Below are 23,495 nucleotides of genomic sequence, written 5' to 3'. Positions count from 1 at the left end.
TATGTATAATAACCCTCCCACCAGAGCAGCTTTTAGTCTGTCTTTGCTCAGGACTTTGAAGCCACTAAATGCAGAGGTAGTGAACAGGGCAGGGGCAGAAGAGGCAGGTTTCCTGGCTGCTTGCTGTGATGAATAACCCTTGCAAGCTCCTAAGGCTGCTGGGGAACTGCAAAGTTCTTCATCTCATAAGCACTGTGACACTTGCAGGCACCATCCCTCCAGCTCTGGCCATCTGGTGCATTCACCTGTTTGCTCTTCTCCCTCAGGGGAACTCCTGAGCGTGCTGGTGCCTCAGCTCACGGATCTCACCAGGTCAGACTGCATCTGGCAAAGGATGTGCTGGCGGCTGGTCGAGTGTGTGCCAGACCGCTGGATGGAAGCAGTGCTCCTGGGCTTTGTGCACAGTGCACCAGGGTAAGAGCTCTGCTTTCCTCCCTCACCCACAGCAAAACCTGCCTTGGGATTTTGTCTTTTTCATAAATGAGTCTCTGAAAGAGGCTGATGTGTGTGTGTGTGTGTGTGGTGGTTTAACCCAGGCTGGGTGCAAGGTGCCAGCCAAGTCGTTTGTCGCTCCCCCTCAGTTGGACTGAGATAAGGACAGAGAGTTCACTCACCATGGGCAAAACAGACTCAGCCTGGGGAGAATTGGTTTGGTTTATTAGTGAATTTGTTTAATTTATTAATCAAAACAGAGTAGGGAAATGAGGATGTGTCAATGCCAGAGTCACTGCTGATGGGCTGGGCCTTGGGCAGCGTTGCCTCCATCTCAGAGCTGACTGACCCTGACACATACAGAGGAACCTTCTGCCAGCTCTTTGTTTCAAGAAGCACCCCCTGTAGCCCCCCACTACCAAAACCTGCCCACACAAACCCACTACAATGTATTTGTGTAGGCAGTTTCTTACAGTGCCATTTCCTAGAGACTCTGAGGACAGAGAAGTCGATTGCTCCCTCTCAGCTAGAGCCTGCACTGTTCCTCAGAGATCTGTGTTGTCACACACAATGAAGAAACACCTGAAAACATTTGTTGCAGTTACTGACTTGCTTCTAAACTCTAGAGGTGTTTTAGAGGCTTGGTTGCAAATAGCTGCTCCCAGAATATGATGAGCCAGCAGCATGGCAGGCATTGTATGGATTCCTGATGCTTTGTTATTGACCTGTCTTGCTAGGCCAGATGTCTTGTCCAGGCTGCTGGGGAACCTGGTTGTGAAAAACAAGAAAGCTCAGTTTGTGGTGACACAGAAGGTGCTGCTCCTGCAGTATTGCCATGGGGTAAGGATTCTGCATTCAAGCCATGTGGCTTTTAGCTGAGCTCCAGCTCTTCTTGAGTAAGATTTCCCTCTTCATCCTGAAATCAGCCCTCAGTGTGCAGCTCTTCAGTTCCAGCCCTCAACTGAATGTCCTGAAGAGGGAGTGGTAAACAATTGCTTGGAAACGAGGGGATTTCTGTGTTCTCCTGGGGCTTGATGGTGGTTGGCAGGATTACTGCACTCTGCCTGGAACCAAGTGGTTATTTCCACGTGATTTCAGTGTTTTGGGGTGCTGGAGACATCTAGTTAGTTCAGAATGTGGAAGAGGAGACTGGAGAAGCCACAATCCACCCTCAGGGATAAGAATTAGATTGAAGAGATGAGACAGGGGCTGGGTTTCTTGGCTTTTTCCTGTCCACTTAAGTCTGTCACAAGGTGTCAAAAAGGGTGATGTAGTTGTGAGAGATGTCCTCTAGACTTTCTGTGTGCTGTGCTTGCCTGGGCTGGTGCTAAAGACTGCTGTCTGTATTCCTGTCCTGTTTTACCCCGTGTCTCATCAGGAGCTGCAGCTGTGCTTGGTTGGTTTTCCAAATTCACTTCCCTTTCTGTCTCTGAACGTTGTCAACCAGTCCCTCAGAAGGAAAAGCTTTAGGAAGCCACAGACATTTGTGAAGGGTGGATGACAACTTTATGCCCAGTCAAAGCAGGGTTGGTGGTTTTCATTGCAGACTGCAGTGCTGCAGAACCTCCTTGGCTACCTGTCCCTGGATGGCCCCCGGCGTGCCTTGTTGATCAAGGTAAGGCTCAGAACATTGTTGGCCAGGTATCCAAACAGGGGGGAAGAGCTTCCCCTGTGTGAGTGGGTGGGTGTGGGGTGCACAGTTTTGGTACCTCTCTGGGACACTTCCATTACTGTTCCCAAGAGAGAGGGAAGCTCTAGCATATCAGGTGAATTGTGATACACAAATCAAAGACTTTCTGTGCTGCTGGCATTCATTTTTCACATTGAATTGGTACATTCAAGTACTTTGTGACCTGATCTAAATGGACCTTCTTTGGCAGGGGGGTTGAGTTGGATGGTCTCTAAAGGTCCCATCCAACCCCCATCATTCCATGATGCTGCGAAGTTGTCTTCCAAGTAGCAGAAGGAATGAGGTTTGGATTCCTTGTGCCCTCCCAGCACCCTCTGCCATCTCCTCTTTGTGTGGCTGGGCTCTGCTGAAGCTGGTTGAGTGCTGCCTGTGTTGCCACATGGTAGATGCTTCAGAGTCTCTCTCATCTACCTTTTCCTCAGCAGGAAAGCAGATCTTTTTCCCTCTCCAAGTCAGCAGTGGGATGGGACTTCTGGGACATTTGTTTCTCTAGAAATCTCTACCATCTTGCCATTTATGGTCTTTTCACTGGTTGCACACTCTAAGATCATCTGGAAGTACTGGCAGCTAGATGGAACTGCACTAAACCATATCACACTGTCTAACAGCATCTTGGGTTTTGACAGTGAAACACATTGCTTTGGATATGATATTTATCTATGAGACATAAACATCACTTCTAAGTTAAACAACACTCACATTGTATTAACAAGATACTACATGGAGGTGTGGAGTTCCCAGTTGGTCAAACACAGGATGCTTTGGGCCCTGAAATACAAAGTTAGGTCTGTTTTTAGGGGGTGCAAAGCTCACTGGGAAGCACAAGGACTGAAGGGCCATCAGAATAGCCAGTGTGCTGTGTGAAAGCACATTTCAAACCAACTTGAGTCCTGTGATTCAGGTGCTGCAAGAGCTGTTGGAGACCTGGAGCAGCAGCAGTGCTGTGAAACACTCTCCTCCTGAGCAGCAGCAGTATATTAGCAAGGCCATCCTCATCTGCCTCTCCCACCTGAAGGAGCCTGAGATCGAGAGCTGCAGACAAGGTGAGACAGGGGCATGAGCTGGGCTAGATTTGTGTAGCAAAAGGTGTGGCTGTGAACAGAAAAACATCTTGTTTTGGTGTATGGGTAAAGCAGATTGTCCCATCTGCATCCTGGCAAAGGGGGCATCTGCTGGAATCCTCTTTAGCACCACTGTGCTCTGGTTCCACGTGCCAAGCTTTCAGTGATGGAATTGGTGCATGAAGGGTCTGACCTCAGCAATGGGTTAGGAGCCCTTGAGTCCTGTCACAGGGTCACAAGGATTGACTCTGGGACTGGGTAGAGGAAAGGGTGTGATTTGCAGTTTATGGGCTTAGCATTGGAGCAGCAGTAAGGAGCCAGAGGGGGACAGGGGAAAGCACATCAGGATGAAAAGCTGCTTGGTTGACTGTCCACGTGCATTCCTCCCTGTCACTGTGCTTCCCTCAGTGGGAGGTGAGTCAGGGCAGTGTGTTACTGGCAAGGACCTGGAGTTGTATGTCCCCATAGCACGTGGGGTGTGTGTCCCCAGCACATGGGGTGTGTGTCCCCACAGCACATGGGGTGTGTGTCCCCACAGCACATGGGGTGTGTGTCCATAGCACATGGGGTGTGTCCCCACAGCATATGGGATGTGTGTCCCCACAGCACATAGGAGGGGTGTCCCCACAGCACATGGGGTGTGTGTCCCCACAGCACATGGGGTGTGTGTTCATAGCACATGGGGTGTGTGTGTCCCCACAGCACATGGGTTGTGTGTGTCCACAGCACATGGGGTGTGTGTGTCCATAGCACATGGGGTGTGTGTGTCCATAGCACATGGGTTGTGTGTCCATAGCACATGGGGTGTGTGTGTCCATAGCACATGGGGTGTGTGTCCATAGCACATGGGGTGTGTGTCCATAGCACATGGGGTGTGTGTCCACAGCACATGGGGTGTGTGTGTCCCCACAGCACATGGGGTGTGTGTCCATAGCACATGGGGTGTGTGTCCATAGCACATGGGGTGTGTGTCCACAGCACATGGGGTGTGTGTGTCCCCACAGCACATGGGGTGTGTGTCCATAGCACATGGGTTGTGTGTCCATAGCACATGGGGTGTGTGTCCATAGCACATGGGGTGTGTGTGTCCATAGCACATGGGGTGTGTGTCCACAGCACATGGGGTGTGTGTGTCCCCACAGCACATGGGTTGTGTGTCCATAGCACATGGGTTGTGTGTCCACAGCACATGGGGTGTGTGTGTCCATAGCACATGGGTTGTGTGTCCACAGCACATGGGGTGTGTGTGTCCCCACAGCACATGGGGTGTGTGTCCATAGCACATGGGGTGTGTGTCCATAGCACATGGGTTGTGTGTCCACAGCACATGGGGTGTGTGTCCATAGCACATGGGGTGTGTGTGTCCATAGCACATGGAGTGTGTGTCCATAGCACATGGGGTGTGTGTCCCCACAGCACATGGAGTGTGTGTCCATAGCACATGGGGTGTGTGTCCACAGCACATGGGGTGTGTGTGTCCATAGCACATGGGGGGTGTGTCCACAGCACATGGGGTGTGTGTGTCCATAGCACATGGGGTGTGTGTCCATAGCACATGGGGTGTGTGTCCACAGCACATGGGGTGTGTGTGTCCATAGCACATGGGTTGTGTGTCCATAGCACATGGGGTGTGTGTGTCCATAGCACATGGGGTGTGTGTCCATAGCACATGGGGTGTGTGTCCACAGCACATGGGGTGTGTGTCCATAGCACATGGGTTGTGTGTGTCCCCACAGCACATGGGTTGTGTGTGTCCCCACAGCACATGGGGTGTGTGTCCATAGCACATGGGGTGTGTGTGTCCATAGCACATGGGGTGTGTGTCCATAGCACATGGGTTGTGTGTGTCCCCACAGCACATGGGGTGTGTGTCCACAGCACATGGGTTGTGTGTGTCCCCACAGCACATGGGGTGTGTGTCCATAGCACATGGGGTGTGTGTGTCCATAGCACATGGAGTGTGTGTCCATAGCACATGGGGTGTGTGTCCCCACAGCACATGGAGTGTGTGTCCCCACAGCACATGGGGTGTGTGTCCATAGCACATGGGGTGTGTGTCCACAGCACATGGGGTGTGTGTCCATAGCACATGGGGGGTGTGTCCCCACAGCACATGGGGTGTGTGTGTCCATAGCACATGGGTTGTGTGTCCACAGCACATGGGGTGTGTGTGTCCCCACAGCACATGGAGTTGTGTGTTCCCAGCACATGGGGTGTGTGTTCCCAGCACATGGGGTGTGTGTGTCCATAGCACATGGGGTGTGTGTCCATAGCACATGGGGTGTGTGTGTCCATAGCACATGGGGTGTGTGTCCATAGCACATGGGGTGTGTCCCCACAGCACATGGGGTGTGTGTCCATAGCACATGGGTTGTGTGTGTCCCCACAGCACATGGGGTGTGTGTCCATAGCACATGGGTTGTGTGTGTCCCCACAGCACATGGGTTGTGTGTCCATAGCACATGGGGTGTGTGTGTCCATAGCACATGGGGTGTGTCCCCACAGCACATGGGGTGTGTGTCCCCACAGCACATGGGGTGTGTGTCCCCACAGCACATGGGGTGTGTGTCCCCAGCACATGGGGTGTGTGTCCCCACAGCACATGGGGTGTGTGTCCCCACAGCACATGGGGTGTGTGTCCCCACAGCACATGGGGTGTGTGTTCATAGCACATGGGGTGTGTGTCCCCACAGCACATGGGTTGTGTGTGTCCACAGCACATGGGGTGTGTGTTCCCACAGCACATGGAGTGTGTGTCCATAGCACATGGGTTGTGTGTCCATAGCACATGGGGTGTGTGTGTCCATAGCACATGGGGTGTGTGTGTCCCCACAGCACATGGGGTGTGTGTCCCCACAGCACATGGGGTGTGTGTTCATAGCACATGGGGTGTGTGTGTCCCCACAGCACATGGGGTGTGTGTCCATAGCACATGGGGTGTGTGTGTCCCCACAGCACATGGGGTGTGTGTGTCCATAGCACATGGGGTGTGTGTGTCCCCACAGCACATGGGGTGTGTGTCCATAGCACATGGGGTGTGTGTGTCCCCACAGCACATGGGGTGTGTGTCCATAGCACATGGGGTTGTGTGTGTCCCCACAGCACATGGGGTGTGTGTCCACAGCACATGGGTTGTGTGTGTCCCCACAGCACATGGGGTGTGTGTCCATAGCACATGGGGTTGTGTGTGTCCCCACAGCACATGGGGTTGTGTGTGTCCACAGCACATGGGTGTGTGTCCATAGCACATGGGTTGTGTGTCCATAGCACATGGGGTGTGTGTGTCCATAGCACATGGGTTGTGTGTCCATAGCACATGGGGTGTGTGTGTCCATAGCACATGGGGTGTGTGTGTCCCCACAGCACATGGGGTGTGTGTGTCCATAGCACATGGGGTGTGTGTCCATAGCACATGGGGTGTGTGTGTCCCCACAGCACATGGGTTGTGTGTGTCCCCACAGCACATGGGGTTGTGTGTGTCCATAGCACATGGGGTGTGTGTCCATAGCACATGGGTGTGTGTGTCCCCACAGCACATGGGGTGTGTGTGTCCCCACAGCACATGGGTTGTGTGTGTCCCCACAGCACATGGGGTGTGTGTCCATAGCACATGGGTTGTGTGTGTCCCCACAGCACATGGGTTGTGTGTGTCCCCACAGCACATGGGTTGTGTGTCCATAGCACATGGGGTGTGTCCCCACAGCACATGGGGTGTGTGTCCATAGCACATGGGGGGTGTGTCCATAGCACATGGGGTGTGTCCCCACAGCACATGGGGTGTGTGTCCCCACAGCACATGGGGTGTGTGTCCCCAGCACATGGGGTGTGTGTCCATAGCACATGGGGTGTGTGTCCATAGCACATGGGGTGTGTGTCCCCAGCACATGGGTTGTGTGTCCATAGCACATGGGGTGTGTGTTCCCACAGCACATGGGTTGTGTGTCCATAGCACATGGGGTGTGTGTGTCCATAGCACATGGGGTGTGTGTGTCCATAGCACATGGGGTGTGTGTCCATAGCACATGGGGTGTGTGTGTCCCCACAGCACATGGGGTGTGTGTGTCCATAGCACATGGGGTGTGTGTGTCCCCACAGCACATGGGGTGTGTGTCCATAGCACATGGGGTGTGTGTGTCCCCACAGCACATGGGGTGTGTGTGTCCATAGCACATGGGTGTGTGTCCATAGCACATGGGTTGTGTGTCCATAGCACATGGGGTGTGTGTGTCCATAGCACATGGGGTGTGTGTGTCCCCACAGCACATGGGTTGTGTGTGTCCCCACAGCACATGGGGTTGTGTGTGTCCATAGCACATGGGGTGTGTGTCCATAGCACATGGGTGTGTGTGTCCCCACAGCACATGGGGTGTGTGTGTCCCCACAGCACATGGGTTGTGTGTGTCCCCACAGCACATGGGTTGTGTGTGTCCCCACAGCACATGGGGTGTGTGTCCCCACAGCACATGGGGTGTGTGTCCCCACAGCACATGGGGTGTGTGTTCATAGCACATGGGGTGTGTGTCCCCACAGCACATGGGTTGTGTGTGTCCATAGCACATGGGGTGTGTGTGTCCCCACAGCACATGGGGTGTGTGTGTCCCCACAGCACATGGGGTTGTATGTGTCCATAGCACATGGGGTGTGTGTCCATAGCACATGGGTGTGTGTGTCCCCACAGCACATGGGTTGTGTGTGTCCCCACAGCACATGGGGTGTGTGTCCATAGCACATGGGTTGTGTGTGTCCCCACAGCACATGGGTTGTGTGTCCATAGCACATGGGGTGTGTCCCCACAGCACATGGGTTGTGTGTCCATAGCACATGGGGTGTGTGTGTCCATAGCACATGGGGGGTGTGTCCATAGCACATGGGGTGTGTCCCCACAGCACATGGGGTGTGTGTCCCCACAGCACATGGGGTGTGTGTCCATAGCACATGGGGTGTGTGTCCATAGCACATGGGGTGTGTGTTCCCTCAGCACATGGGTTGTGTGTCCATAGCACATGGGGTGTGTGTGTCCATAGCACATGGGGTGTGTGTGTCCATAGCACATGGGGTGTGTGTCCATAGCACATGGGGTGTGTGTGTCCCCACAGCACATGGGGTGTGTGTCCATAGCACATGGGTTGTGTGTGTCCCCACAGCACATGGGTTGTGTGTCCATAGCACATGGGGTGTGTGTGTCCATAGCACATGGGGTGTGTGTGTCCATAGCACATGGGGTGTGTGTCCATAGCACATGGGTGTGTGTGTCCCCACAGCACATGGGGTGTGTGTGTCCCCACAGCACATGGGTTGTGTGTGTCCCCACAGCACATGGGGTTGTGTGTGTCCATAGCACATGGGGTGTGTGTCCATAGCACATGGGTGTGTGTGTCCCCACAGCACATGGGGTGTGTGTGTCCCCACAGCACATGGGTTGTGTGTGTCCCCACAGCACATGGGGTGTGTGTCCCCACAGCACATGGGGTGTGTGTCCCCACAGCACATGGGGTGTGTGTTCATAGCACATGGGGTGTGTGTCCCCACAGCACATGGGTTGTGTGTGTCCACAGCACATGGGGTGTGTGTCCATAGCACATGGGGTGTGTGTGTCCATAGCACATGGGTTGTGTGTCCATAGCACATGGGGTGTGTGTGTCCATAGCACATGGGGTGTGTGTCCATAGCACATGGGGTGTGTGTGTCCCCACAGCACATGGGGTGTGTGTGTCCATAGCACATGGGGTGTGTGTGTCCCCACAGCACATGGGTTGTGTGTGTCCCCACAGCACATGGGGTTGTGTGTGTCCATAGCACATGGGGTGTGTGTCCATAGCACATGGGTGTGTGTGTCCCCACAGCACATGGGTTGTGTGTGTCCCCACAGCACATGGGGTGTGTGTCCATAGCACATGGGTTGTGTGTGTCCCCACAGCACATGGGTTGTGTGTCCATAGCACATGGGGTGTGTCCCCACAGCACATGGGGTGTGTGTCCATAGCACATGGGGTGTGTGTCCATAGCACATGGGTTGTGTGTGTCCCCACAGCACATGGGTTGTGTGTCCATAGCACATGGGGGGTGTGTCCATAGCACATGGGGTGTGTCCCCACAGCACATGGGTTGTGTGTCCCCACAGCACATGGGGTGTGTGTCCCCAGCACATGGGGTGTGTGTCCATAGCACATGGGGTGTGTGTCCCCAGCACATGGGTTGTGTGTCCATAGCACATGGGGTGTGTGTTCCCACAGCACATGGGTTGTGTGTCCATAGCACATGGGGTGTGTGTGTCCATAGCACATGGGGTGTGTGTGTCCATAGCACATGGGGTGTGTGTGTCCCCACAGCACATGGGGTGTGTGTGTCCATAGCACATGGGGTGTGTGTGTCCCCACAGCACATGGGTTGTGTGTGTTCATAGCACATGGGGTGTGTGTGTCCATAGCACATGGGGTGTGTGTGTCCCCACAGCACATGGGGTGTGTGTGTCCATAGCACATGGGGTGTGTGTGTCCCCACAGCACATGGGGTGTGTGTGTTCATAGCACATGGGGTGTGTGTGTCCATAGCACATGGGGTGTGTGTGTCCATAGCACATGGGGTGTGTGTGTCCCCACAGCACATGGGGTGTGTGTGTCCATAGCACATGGGGTGTGTGTGTCCCCACAGCACATGGGGTGTGTGTCCATAGCACATGGGTTGTGTGTGTCCCCACAGCACATGGGGTGTGTGTCCATAGCACATGGGTTGTGTGTGTCCCCACAGCACATGGGGTGTGTGTCCATAGCACATGGGTTGTGTGTGTCCCCACAGCACATGGGTTGTGTGTCCATAGCACATGGGGTGTGTGTGTCCATAGCACATGGGGTGTGTGTGTCCCCACAGCACATGGGGTTGTGTGTGTCCATAGCACATGGGGTGTGTGTCCATAGCACATGGGTGTGTGTGTCCCCACAGCACATGGGGTGTGTGTGTCCCCACAGCACATGGGGTGTGTGTCCATAGCACATGGGTTGTGTGTGTCCCCACAGCACATGGGTTGTGTGTCCATAGCACACGGGGTGTGTGTGTCCATAGCACATGGGGTGTGTCCCCACAGCACATGGGGGTGTGTCCCCACAGCACATGGGGTGTGTGTCCATAGCACATGGGTTGTGTGTGTCCCCACAGCACATGGGTTGTGTGTCCATAGCACATGGGGGGTGTGTCCATAGCACATGGGGTGTGTCCCCACAGCACATGGGGTGTGTCCCCACAGCACATGGGGTGTGTGTCCCCAGCACATGGGGTGTGTGTGTCCATAGCACATGGGGTGTGTGTCCATAGCACATGGGGTGTGTGTCCCCAGCACATGGGTTGTGTGTCCATAGCACATGGGGTGTGTGTCCCCAGCACATGGGTTGTGTGTCCATAGCACATGGGGTGTGTGTTCCCACAGCACATGGGTTGTGTGTCCATAGCACATGGGGTGTGTGTGTCCATAGCACATGGGTTGTGTGTCCATAGCACATGGGTTGTGTGTCCCCAGCACATGGGTTGTGTGTCCATAGCACATGGGGTGTGTGTGTCCATAGCACATGGGGTGTGTGTGTCCATAGCACATGGGGTGTGTGTTCCCACAGCACATGGGGGGTGTGTCCATAGCACATGGGGTGTGTGTGTCCATAGCACATGGGGTGTGTGTTCCCACAGCACATGGGTTGTGTGTCCATAGCACATGGGGTGTGTGTCCATAGCACATGGGTTGTGTGTCCCCAGCACATGGGTTGTGTGTCCATAGCACATGGGGTGTGTGTTCCCACAGCACATGGGTTGTGTGTCCATAGCACATGGGGTGTGTGTCCATAGCACATGGGGTGTGTGTGTCCATAGCACATGGGGTGTGTGTGTCCATAGCACATGGGGTGTGTGTGTCCATAGCACATGGGTTGTGTGTGTCCATAGCACATGGGGTGTGTGTCCATAGCACATGGGGTGTGTGTCCATAGCACATGGGGTGTGTGTCCATAGCACATGGGGTGTGTGTTCCCACAGCACATGGGTTGTGTGTCCATAGCACATGGGGTGTGTGTGTCCATAGCACATGGGGTGTGTGTGTCCCCACAGCACATGGGTTGTGTGTGTCCCCACAGCACATGGGGTTGTGTGTGTCCATAGCACATGGGGTGTGTGTCCATAGCACATGGGTGTGTGTGTCCCCACAGCACATGGGGTGTGTGTGTCCCCACAGCACATGGGTTGTGTGTGTCCCCACAGCACATGGGGTGTGTGTCCCCACAGCACATGGGGTGTGTGTCCCCACAGCACATGGGTTGTGTGTCCATAGCACATGGGGTGTGTGTCCCCACAGCACATGGGGTGTGTGTGTCCCCACAGCACATGGGTTGTGTGTCCATAGCACATGGGGTGTGTGTCCATAGCACATGGGGTGTGTGTGTCCATAGCACATGGGTTGTGTGTCCATAGCACATGGGGGGTGTGTCCATAGCACATGGGGTGTGTGTGTCCATAGCACATGGGTTGTGTGTCCATAGCACATGGGGTGTGTGTGTCCATAGCACATGGGGTGTGTGTCCATAGCACATGGGGTGTGTGTGTCCCCACAGCACATGGGGTGTGTGTGTCCATAGCACATGGGTTGTGTGTGTCCCCACAGCACATGGGTTGTGTGTCCATAGCACATGGGGTGTGTGTGTCCATAGCACATGGGGTGTGTGTGTCCCCACAGCACATGGGGTTGTGTGTGTCCATAGCACATGGGGTGTGTGTCCATAGCACATGGGGTGTGTGTGTCCATAGCACATGGGGTGTGTGTGTCCATAGCACATGGGGTGTGTGTGTCCCCACAGCACATGGGGTGTGTGTCCATAGCACATGGGTGTGTGTGTCCCCACAGCACATGGGTTGTGTGTGTCCCCACAGCACATGGGTTGTGTGTCCATAGCACATGGGGTGTGTCCCCACAGCACATGGGGTGTGTGTCCATAGCACATGGGGTGTGTGTCCATAGCACATGGGTTGTGTGTGTCCCCACAGCACATGGGTTGTGTGTCCATAGCACATGGGGGGTGTGTCCATAGCACATGGGGTGTGTCCCCACAGCACATGGGGTGTGTGTCCCCACAGCACATGGGGTGTGTGTCCCCAGCACATGGGGTGTGTGTCCATAGCACATGGGGTGTGTGTCCCCAGCACATGGGTTGTGTGTCCATAGCACATGGGGTGTGTGTTCCCACAGCACATGGGTTGTGTGTCCATAGCACATGGGGTGTGTGTGTCCATAGCACATGGGGTGTGTGTGTCCCCACAGCACATGGGGTGTGTGTGTCCATAGCACATGGGGTGTGTGTGTCCCCACAGCACATGGGGTGTGTGTGTCCATAGCACATGGGGTGTGTGTGTCCCCACAGCACATGGGGTGTGTGTGTCCATAGCACATGGGGTGTGTGTGTCCCCACAGCACATGGGGTGTGTGTGTCCATAGCACATGGGGTGTGTGTGTCCCCACAGCACATGGGTTGTGTGTGTTCATAGCACATGGGGTGTGTGTGTCCATAGCACATGGGGTGTGTGTGTCCATAGCACATGGGTTGTGTGTCCATAGCACATGGGGTGTGTGTGTCCATAGCACATGGGGTGTGTGTCCATAGCACATGGGGTGTGTGTCCATAGCACATGGGGTGTGTGTCCACAGCACATGGGGTGTGTGTGTCCCCACAGCACATGGGGTGTGTGTCCATAGCACATGGGGTGTGTGTCCATAGCACATGGGGTGTGTGTCCACAGCACATGGGGTGTGTGTGTCCCCACAGCACATGGGGTGTGTGTCCATAGCACATGGGTTGTGTGTCCATAGCACATGGGGTGTGTGTCCATAGCACATGGGGTGTGTGTGTCCATAGCACATGGGGTGTGTGTCCACAGCACATGGGGTGTGTGTGTCCCCACAGCACATGGGTTGTGTGTCCATAGCACATGGGTTGTGTGTCCACAGCACATGGGGTGTGTGTGTCCATAGCACATGGGTTGTGTGTCCACAGCACATGGGGTGTGTGTGTCCCCACAGCACATGGGGTGTGTGTCCATAGCACATGGGGTGTGTGTCCATAGCACATGGGTTGTGTGTCCACAGCACATGGGGTGTGTGTCCATAGCACATGGGGTGTGTGTGTCCATAGCACATGGAGTGTGTGTCCATAGCACATGGGGTGTGTGTCCCCACAGCACATGGAGTGTGTGTCCATAGCACATGGGGTGTGTGTCCACAGCACATGGGGTGTGTGTGTCCATAGCACATGGGGGGTGTGTCCACAGCACATGGGGTGTGTGTGTCCATAGCACATGGGGTGTGTGTCCATAGCACATGGGGTGTGTGTCCACAGCACATGGGGTGTGTGTGTCCATAGCACATGGGTTGTGTGTCCATAGCACATGGGGTGTGTGTGTCCATAGCACATGGGGTGTGTGTCCATAGCACATGGGGTGTGTGTCCACAGCACATGGGGTGTGTGTCCATAGCACATGGGTTGTGTGTGTCCCCACAGCACATGGGTTGTGTGTGTCCCCACAGCACATGGGGTGTGTGTCCATAGCACATGGGGTGTGTGTGTCCATAGCACATGGGGTGTGTGTCCATAGCACATGGGTTGTGTGTGTCCCCACAGCACATGGGGTGTGTGTCCACAGCACATGGGTTGTGTGTGTCCCCACAGCACATGGGGTGTGTGTCCATAGCACATGGGGTGTGTGTGTCCATAGCACATGGAGTGTGTGTCCATAGCACATGGGGTGTGTGTCCCCACAGCACATGGAGTGTGTGTCCCCACAGCACATGGGGTGTGTGTCCATAGCACATGGGGTGTGTGTCCACAGCACATGGGGTGTGTGTCCATAGCACATGGGGGGTGTGTCCCCACAGCACATGGGGTGTGTGTGTCCATAGCACATGGGTTGTGTGTCCACAGCACATGGGGTGTGTGTGTCCCCACAGCACATGGAGTTGTGTGTTCCCAGCACATGGGGTGTGTGTTCCCAGCACATGGGGTGTGTGTGTCCATAGCACATGGGGTGTGTGTCCATAGCACATGGGGTGTGTGTGTCCATAGCACATGGGGTGTGTGTCCATAGCACATGGGGTGTGTCCCCACAGCACATGGGGTGTGTGTCCATAGCACATGGGTTGTGTGTGTCCCCACAGCACATGGGGTGTGTGTCCATAGCACATGGGTTGTGTGTGTCCCCACAGCACATGGGTTGTGTGTCCATAGCACATGGGGTGTGTGTGTCCATAGCACATGGGGTGTGTCCCCACAGCACATGGGGTGTGTGTCCCCACAGCACATGGGGTGTGTGTCCCCACAGCACATGGGGTGTGTGTCCCCAGCACATGGGGTGTGTGTCCCCACAGCACATGGGGTGTGTGTCCCCACAGCACATGGGGTGTGTGTCCCCACAGCACATGGGGTGTGTGTTCATAGCACATGGGGTGTGTGTCCCCACAGCACATGGGTTGTGTGTGTCCACAGCACATGGGGTGTGTGTTCCCACAGCACATGGAGTGTGTGTCCATAGCACATGGGTTGTGTGTCCATAGCACATGGGGTGTGTGTGTCCATAGCACATGGGGTGTGTGTGTCCCCACAGCACATGGGGTGTGTGTCCCCACAGCACATGGGGTGTGTGTTCATAGCACATGGGGTGTGTGTGTCCCCACAGCACATGGGGTGTGTGTCCATAGCACATGGGGTGTGTGTGTCCCCACAGCACATGGGGTGTGTGTGTCCATAGCACATGGGGTGTGTGTGTCCCCACAGCACATGGGGTGTGTGTCCATAGCACATGGGGTGTGTGTGTCCCCACAGCACATGGGTGTGTGTGTCCATAGCACATGGGGTTGTGTGTGTCCCCACAGCACATGGGGTGTGTGTCCACTAGCACATGGGTTGTGTGTGTCCCCACAGCACATGGGGTGTGTGTCCATAGCACATGGGGTTGTGTGTGTCCCCACAGCACATGGGGTTGTGTGTGTCCACAGCACATGGGTTGTGTGTCCATAGCACATGGGTTGTGTGTCCATAGCACATGGGGTTGTGTGTGTCCATAGCACATGGTTGTGTGTCCATAGCACATGGGGTGTGTGTGTCCATAGCACATGGGGTGTGTGTGTCCCCACAGCACATGGGGTGTGTGTGTCCATAGCACATGGGTGTGTGTGTCCATAGCACATGGGGGTGTGTGTGTCCCCACAGCACATGGGTTGTGTGTGTCCCCACAGCACATGGGGTTGTGTGTGTCCATAGCACATGGGGTGTGTGTCCATAGCACATGGGTGTGTGTGTCCCCACAGCACATGGGGTGTGTGTGTCCCCACAGCACATGGGTTGTGTGTGTCCCCACAGCACATGGGGGTGTGTGTCCATAGCACATGGGTTGTGTGTGTCCCCACAGCACATGGTGTTGTGTGTGTCCCCACAGCACATGGGTTGTGTGTCCATAGCACATGGGGTGTGTCCCCACAGCACATGGGGTGTGTGTCCATAGCACATGGGGGGTGTGTCCATAGCACATGGGGTGTGTCCCCACAGCACATGGGGTGTGTGTCCCCACAGCACATGGGGTGTGTGTCCCCAGCACATGGGGTGTGTGTCCATAGCACATGGGGTGTGTGTCCATAGCACATGGGGTGTGTGTCCCCAGCACATGGGTTGTGTGTCCATAGCACATGGGGTGTGTGTTCCCACAGCACATGGGTTGTGTGTCCATAGCACATGGGGTGTGTGTGTCCATAGCACATGGGGGTGTGTGTTCCATAGCACATGGGGTGTGTGTCCATAGCACATGGGTGTGTGTGTCCCCACAGCACATGGGGTTGTGTGTCCATAGCACATGGGGTGTGTGTGTCCCCACAGCACATGGGGTGTGTGTGTCCATAGCACATGGGGTGTGTGTGTCCCCACAGCACATGGGTGTGTGTGTCCATAGCACATGGGTGTGTGTCCATAGCACATGGGTTGTGTGTCCATAGCACATGGGGTTGTGTGTGTCCATAGCACATGGGGTGTGTGTGTCCCCACAGCACATGGGTTGTGTGTGTCCCCACAGCACATGGGGTTGTGTGTGTCCATAGCACATGGGGTGTGTGTCCATGAGCACATGGGTGTGTGTGTCCCCACAGCACATGGGGTGTGTGTGTCCCCACAGCACATGGGTTGTGTGTGTCCCCACAGCACATGGGGTGTGTGTCCCACAGCACATGGGGTGTGTGTCCCCACAGCACATGGGGTGTGTGTTCATAGCACATGGGGTGTGTGTCCCCACAGCACATGGGTTGTGTGTGTCCATAGCACATGGGGTGTGTGTGTCCCCACAGCACATGGGGTGTGTGTGTCCCCACAGCACATGGGGTTGTATGTGTCCATAGCTGTATGTGTCCATAGCACATGGGGTGTGTGTCCATAGCACATGGGTGTGTGTGTCCCCACAGCACATGGGTTGTGTGTGTCCCCACAGCACATGGGGTGTGTGTCCATAGCACATGGGTTGTGTGTGTCCCCACAGCACATGGGTTGTGTGTCCATAGCACATGGGGTGTGTCCCCACAGCACATGGGTTGTGTGTCCATAGCACATGGGGTGTGTGTGTCCATAGCACATGGGGGGTGTGTCCATAGCACATGGGGTGTGTCCCCACAGCACATGGGGTGTGTGTCCCCACAGCACATGGGGTGTGTGTCCATAGCACATGGGGTGTGTGTCCATAGCACATGGGGTGTGTGTTCCCTCAGCACATGGGTTGTGTGTCCATAGCACATGGGGTGTGTGTGTCCATAGCACATGGGGTGTGTGTGTCCATAGCACATGGGGTGTGTGTCCATAGCACATGGGGTGTGTGTGTCCCCACAGCACATGGGGTGTGTGTCCATAGCACATGGGTTGTGTGTGTCCCCACAGCACATGGGTTGTGTGTCCATAGCACATGGGGTGTGTGTGTCCATAGCACATGGGGTGTGTGTGTCCATAGCACATGGGGTGTGTGTCCATAGCACATGGGTGTGTGTGTCCCCACAGCACATGGGGTGTGTGTGTCCCCACAGCACATGGGTTGTGTGTGTCCCCACAGCACATGGGGTTGTGTGTGTCCATAGCACATGGGGTGTGTGTCCATAGCACATGGGTGTGTGTGTCCCCACAGCACATGGGGTGTGTGTGTCCCCACAGCACATGGGTTGTGTGTGTCCCCACAGCACATGGGGTGTGTGTCCCCACAGCACATGGGGTGTGTGTCCCCACAGCACATGGGGTGTGTGTTCATAGCACATGGGGTGTGTGTCCCCACAGCACATGGGTTGTGTGTGTCCACAGCACATGGGGTGTGTGTCCATAGCACATGGGGTGTGTGTGTCCATAGCACATGGGTTGTGTGTCCATAGCACATGGGGTGTGTGTGTCCATAGCACATGGGGTGTGTGTCCATAGCACATGGGGTGTGTGTGTCCCCACAGCACATGGGGTGTGTGTGTCCATAGCACATGGGGTGTGTGTGTCCCCACAGCACATGGGTTGTGTGTGTCCCCACAGCACATGGGGTTGTGTGTGTCCATAGCACATGGGGTGTGTGTCCATAGCACATGGGTGTGTGTGTCCCCACAGCACATGGGTTGTGTGTGTCCCCACAGCACATGGGGTGTGTGTCCATAGCACATGGGTTGTGTGTGTCCCCACAGCACATGGGTTGTGTGTCCATAGCACATGGGGTGTGTCCCCACAGCACATGGGGTGTGTGTCCATAGCACATGGGGTGTGTGTCCATAGCACATGGGTTGTGTGTGTCCCCACAGCACATGGGTTGTGTGTCCATAGCACATGGGGGGTGTGTCCATAGCACATGGGGTGTGTCCCCACAGCACATGGGTTGTGTGTCCCCACAGCACATGGGGTGTGTGTCCCCAGCACATGGGGTGTGTGTCCATAGCACATGGGGTGTGTGTCCCCAGCACATGGGTTGTGTGTCCATAGCACATGGGGTGTGTGTTCCCACAGCACATGGGTTGTGTGTCCATAGCACATGGGGTGTGTGTGTCCATAGCACATGGGGTGTGTGTGTCCATAGCACATGGGGTGTGTGTGTCCCCACAGCACATGGGGTGTGTGTGTCCATAGCACATGGGGTGTGTGTGTCCCCACAGCACATGGGTTGTGTGTGTTCATAGCACATGGGGTGTGTGTGTCCATAGCACATGGGGTGTGTGTGTCCCCACAGCACATGGGGTGTGTGTGTCCATAGCACATGGGGTGTGTGTGTCCCCACAGCACATGGGGTGTGTGTGTTCATAGCACATGGGGTGTGTGTGTCCATAGCACATGGGGTGTGTGTGTCCATAGCACATGGGGTGTGTGTGTCCCCACAGCACATGGGGTGTGTGTGTCCATAGCACATGGGGTGTGTGTGTCCCCACAGCACATGGGGTGTGTGTCCATAGCACATGGGTTGTGTGTGTCCCCACAGCACATGGGGTGTGTGTCCATAGCACATGGGTTGTGTGTGTCCCCACAGCACATGGGGTGTGTGTCCATAGCACATGGGTTGTGTGTGTCCCCACAGCACATGGGTTGTGTGTCCATAGCACATGGGGTGTGTGTGTCCATAGCACATGGGGTGTGTGTGTCCCCACAGCACATGGGGTTGTGTGTGTCCATAGCACATGGGGTGTGTGTCCATAGCACATGGGTGTGTGTGTCCCCACAGCACATGGGGTGTGTGTGTCCCCACAGCACATGGGGTGTGTGTCCATAGCACATGGGTTGTGTGTGTCCCCACAGCACATGGGTTGTGTGTCCATAGCACACGGGGTGTGTGTGTCCATAGCACATGGGGTGTGTCCCCACAGCACATGGGGTGTGTCCCCACAGCACATGGGGTGTGTGTCCATAGCACATGGGTTGTGTGTGTCCCCACAGCACATGGGTTGTGTGTCCATAGCACATGGGGGGTGTGTCCATAGCACATGGGGTGTGTCCCCACAGCACATGGGGTGTGTCCCCACAGCACATGGGGTGTGTGTCCCCAGCACATGGGGTGTGTGTGTCCATAGCACATGGGGTGTGTGTCCATAGCACATGGGGTGTGTGTCCCCAGCACATGGGTTGTGTGTCCATAGCACATGGGGTGTGTGTCCCCAGCACATGGGTTGTGTGTCCATAGCACATGGGGTGTGTGTTCCCACAGCACATGGGTTGTGTGTCCATAGCACATGGGGTGTGTGTGTCCATAGCACATGGGTTGTGTGTCCATAGCACATGGGTTGTGTGTCCCCAGCACATGGGTTGTGTGTCCATAGCACATGGGGTGTGTGTGTCCATAGCACATGGGGTGTGTGTGTCCATAGCACATGGGGTGTGTGTTCCCACAGCACATGGGGGGTGTGTCCATAGCACATGGGGTGTGTGTGTCCATAGCACATGGGGTGTGTGTTCCCACAGCACATGGGTTGTGTGTCCATAGCACATGGGGTGTGTGTCCATAGCACATGGGTTGTGTGTCCCCAGCACATGGGTTGTGTGTCCATAGCACATGGGGTGTGTGTTCCCACAGCACATGGGTTGTGTGTCCATAGCACATGGGGTGTGTGTCCATAGCACATGGGGTGTGTGTGTCCATAGCACATGGGGTGTGTGTGTCCATAGCACATGGGGTGTGTGTGTCCATAGCACATGGGTTGTGTGTGTCCATAGCACATGGGGTGTGTGTCCATAGCACATGGGGTGTGTGTCCATAGCACATGGGGTGTGTGTCCATAGCACATGGGGTGTGTGTTCCCACAGCACATGGGTTGTGTGTCCATAGCACATGGGGTGTGTGTGTCCATAGCACATGGGGTGTGTGTGTCCCCACAGCACATGGGTTGTGTGTGTCCCCACAGCACATGGGGTTGTGTGTGTCCATAGCACATGGGGTGTGTGTCCATAGCACATGGGTGTGTGTGTCCCCACAGCACATGGGGTGTGTGTGTCCCCACAGCACATGGGTTGTGTGTGTCCCCACAGCACATGGGGTGTGTGTCCCCACAGCACATGGGGTGTGTGTCCCCACAGCACATGGGTTGTGTGTCCATAGCACATGGGGTGTGTGTCCCCACAGCACATGGGGTGTGTGTGTCCCCACAGCACATGGGTTGTGTGTCCATAGCACATGGGGTGTGTGTCCATAGCACATGGGGTGTGTGTGTCCATAGCACATGGGTTGTGTGTCCATAGCACATGGGGGGTGTGTCCATAGCACATGGGGTGTGTGTGTCCATAGCACATGGGTTGTGTGTCCATAGCACATGGGGTGTGTGTGTCCATAGCACATGGGGTGTGTGTCCATAGCACATGGGGTGTGTGTGTCCCCACAGCACATGGGGTGTGTGTGTCCATAGCACATGGGTTGTGTGTGTCCCCACAGCACATGGGTTGTGTGTCCATAGCACATGGGGTGTGTGTGTCCATAGCACATGGGGTGTGTGTGTCCCCACAGCACATGGGGTTGTGTGTGTCCATAGCACATGGGGTGTGTGTCCATAGCACATGGGGTGTGTGTGTCCATAGCACATGGGGTGTGTGTGTCCATAGCACATGGGGTGTGTGTGTCCCCACAGCACATGGGGTGTGTGTCCATAGCACATGGGTGTGTGTGTCCCCACAGCACATGGGTTGTGTGTGTCCCCACAGCACATGGGTTGTGTGTCCATAGCACATGGGGTGTGTCCCCACAGCACATGGGGTGTGTGTCCATAGCACATGGGGTGTGTGTCCATAGCACATGGGTTGTGTGTGTCCCCACAGCACATGGGTTGTGTGTCCATAGCACATGGGGGGTGTGTCCATAGCACATGGGGTGTGTCCCCACAGCACATGGGGTGTGTGTCCCCACAGCACATGGGGTGTGTGTCCCCAGCACATGGGGTGTGTGTCCATAGCACATGGGGTGTGTGTCCCCAGCACATGGGTTGTGTGTCCATAGCACATGGGGTGTGTGTTCCCACAGCACATGGGTTGTGTGTCCATAGCACATGGGGTGTGTGTGTCCATAGCACATGGGGTGTGTGTGTCCCCACAGCACATGGGGTGTGTGTGTCCATAGCACATGGGGTGTGTGTGTCCCCACAGCACATGGGGTGTGTGTGTCCATAGCACATGGGGTGTGTGTGTCCCCACAGCACATGGGGTGTGTGTGTCCATAGCACATGGGGTGTGTGTGTCCCCACAGCACATGGGGTGTGTGTGTCCATAGCACATGGGGTGTGTGTGTCCCCACAGCACATGGGTTGTGTGTGTTCATAGCACATGGGGTGTGTGTGTCCATAGCACATGGGGTGTGTGTGTCCCCACAGCACATGGGGTGTGTGTGTTCATAGCACATGGGGTGTGTGTGTCCATAGCACATGGGGTGTGTGTGTCCATAGCACATGGGGTGTGTGTGTCCACAGCACATGGGGTGTGTGTGTCCATAGCACATGGGTGTGTGTGTCCATAGCACATGGGGTGTGTGTGTCCCCACAGCACATGGGGTGTGTGTGTCCATAGCACATGGGGTGTGTGTGTCCCCACAGCACATGGGGTGTGTGTCCATAGCACATGGGTGTGTGTGTCCCCACAGCACATGGGGTGTGTGTCCATAGCACATGGGTTGTGTGTGTCCCCACAGCACATGGGGTGTGTGTCCATAGCACATGGGTTGTGTGTGTCCCCACAGCACATGGGTTGTGTGTCCATAGCACATGGGGTGTGTGTGTCCATAGCACATGGGGTGTGTGTGTCCCCACAGCACATGGGGTTGTGTGTGTCCATAGCACATGGGGTGTGTGTCCATAGCACATGGGTGTGTGTGTCCCCACAGCACATGGGGTGTGTGTGTCCCCACAGCACATGGGGTGTGTGTCCATAGGACATGGGTTGTGTGTGTCCCCACAGCACATGGGTTGTGTGTCCATAGCACACGGGGTGTGTGTGTCCATAGCACACGGGGTGTGTGTGTCCATAGCACATGGGGTGTGTCCCCACAGCACATGGGTTGTGTGTCCATAGCACATGGGTTGTGTGTGTCCCCACAGCACATGGGTTGTGTGTCCATAGCACATGGGGGGTGTGTCCATAGCACATGGGGTGTGTCCCCACAGCACATGGGGTGTGTGTCCCCACAGCACATGGGGTGTGTGTCCCCAGCACATGGGGTGTGTGTGTCCATAGCACATGGGGTGTGTGTCCCCAGCACATGGGTTGTGTGTCCATAGCACATGGGGTGTGTGTCCCCAGCACATGGGTTGTGTGTCCATAGCACATGGGGTGTGTGTTCCCACAGCACATGGGTTGTGTGTCCATAGCACATGGGGTGTGTGTGTCCATAGCACATGGGTTGTGTGTCCATAGCACATGGGTTGTGTGTCCATAGCACATGGGTTGTGTGTCCCCAGCACATGGGGTGTGTGTGTCCATAGCACATGGGGTGTGTGTTCCCACAGCACATGGGGTGTGTGTTCCCACAGCACATGGGTTGTGTGTCCATAGCACATGGGGTGTGTGTCCCCACAGCACATGGGTTGTGTGTCCATAGCACATGGGGTGTGTGTGTCCACAGCACATGGGGTGTGTGTCCATAGCACATGGGGTGTGTGTCCCCACAGCACATGGGGTGTGTGTGTCCATAGCACATGGGGTGTGTGTGTCCATAGCACATGGGGTGTGTGTTCCCACAGCACATGGGTTGTGTGTCCATAGCACATGGGGTGTGTGTCCATAGCACATGGGTTGTGTGTCCCCAGCACATGGGTTGTGTGTCCATAGCACATGGGGTGTGTGTTCCCACAGCACATGGGTTGTGTGTCCATAGCACATGGGGTGTGTGTGTCCATAGCACATGGGGTGTGTGTGTCCATAGCACATGGGGTGTGTGTCCATAGCACATGGGGTGTGTGTGTCCCCACAGCACATGGGGTGTGTGTGTCCATAGCACATGGGGTGTGTGTGTCCATAGCACATGGGGTGTGTGTGTCCATAGCACATGGGGTGTGTGTCCATAGCACATGGGGTGTGTGTTCCCACAGCACATGGGTTGTGTGTCCATAGCACATGGGGTGTGTGTGTCCCCACAGCACATGGGGTGTGTGTGTCCATAGCACATGGGGTGTGTGTGTCCATAGCACATGGGGTGTGTGTCCATAGCACATGGGGTGTGTGTCCCCAGCACATGGGGTGTGTGTCCATAGCACATGGGGTGTGTGTTCCCACAGCACATGGGTTGTGTGTCCATAGCACATGGGGTGTGTGTGTCCATAGCACATGGGGTGTGTGTGT

At 55.4% G+C, this 23,495-nt stretch overlaps 1 protein-coding gene across 1 annotated transcript in view; it reads left to right on the top strand.

Moving 5' to 3' along the window:
- TELO2 (telomere maintenance 2) overlaps positions 1-23,495 on the top strand; it is a 43,459-nt gene that overhangs the window by 2,205 nt on the left and 17,759 nt on the right. Inside the window, exons 4-7 of the mRNA XM_061991928.1 lie at positions 267-414; positions 1,170-1,272; positions 1,979-2,047; positions 3,024-3,165. Of these exons, the coding sequence (XP_061847912.1) occupies positions 267-414; positions 1,170-1,272; positions 1,979-2,047; positions 3,024-3,165 (462 nt within the window). The remainder of the gene's footprint in view (positions 1-266; positions 415-1,169; positions 1,273-1,978; positions 2,048-3,023; positions 3,166-23,495) is intronic.

This window comes from Colius striatus, chromosome 3 (genome assembly GCF_028858725.1).
Source record: "Colius striatus isolate bColStr4 chromosome 3, bColStr4.1.hap1, whole genome shotgun sequence".
In the NCBI taxonomy this organism is placed as follows: Eukaryota; Metazoa; Chordata; class Aves; order Coliiformes; family Coliidae; genus Colius; species Colius striatus.
Note: the sequence above shows the minus strand (reverse complement) of the source record. Positions and strands in the feature narration are given on the sequence as shown.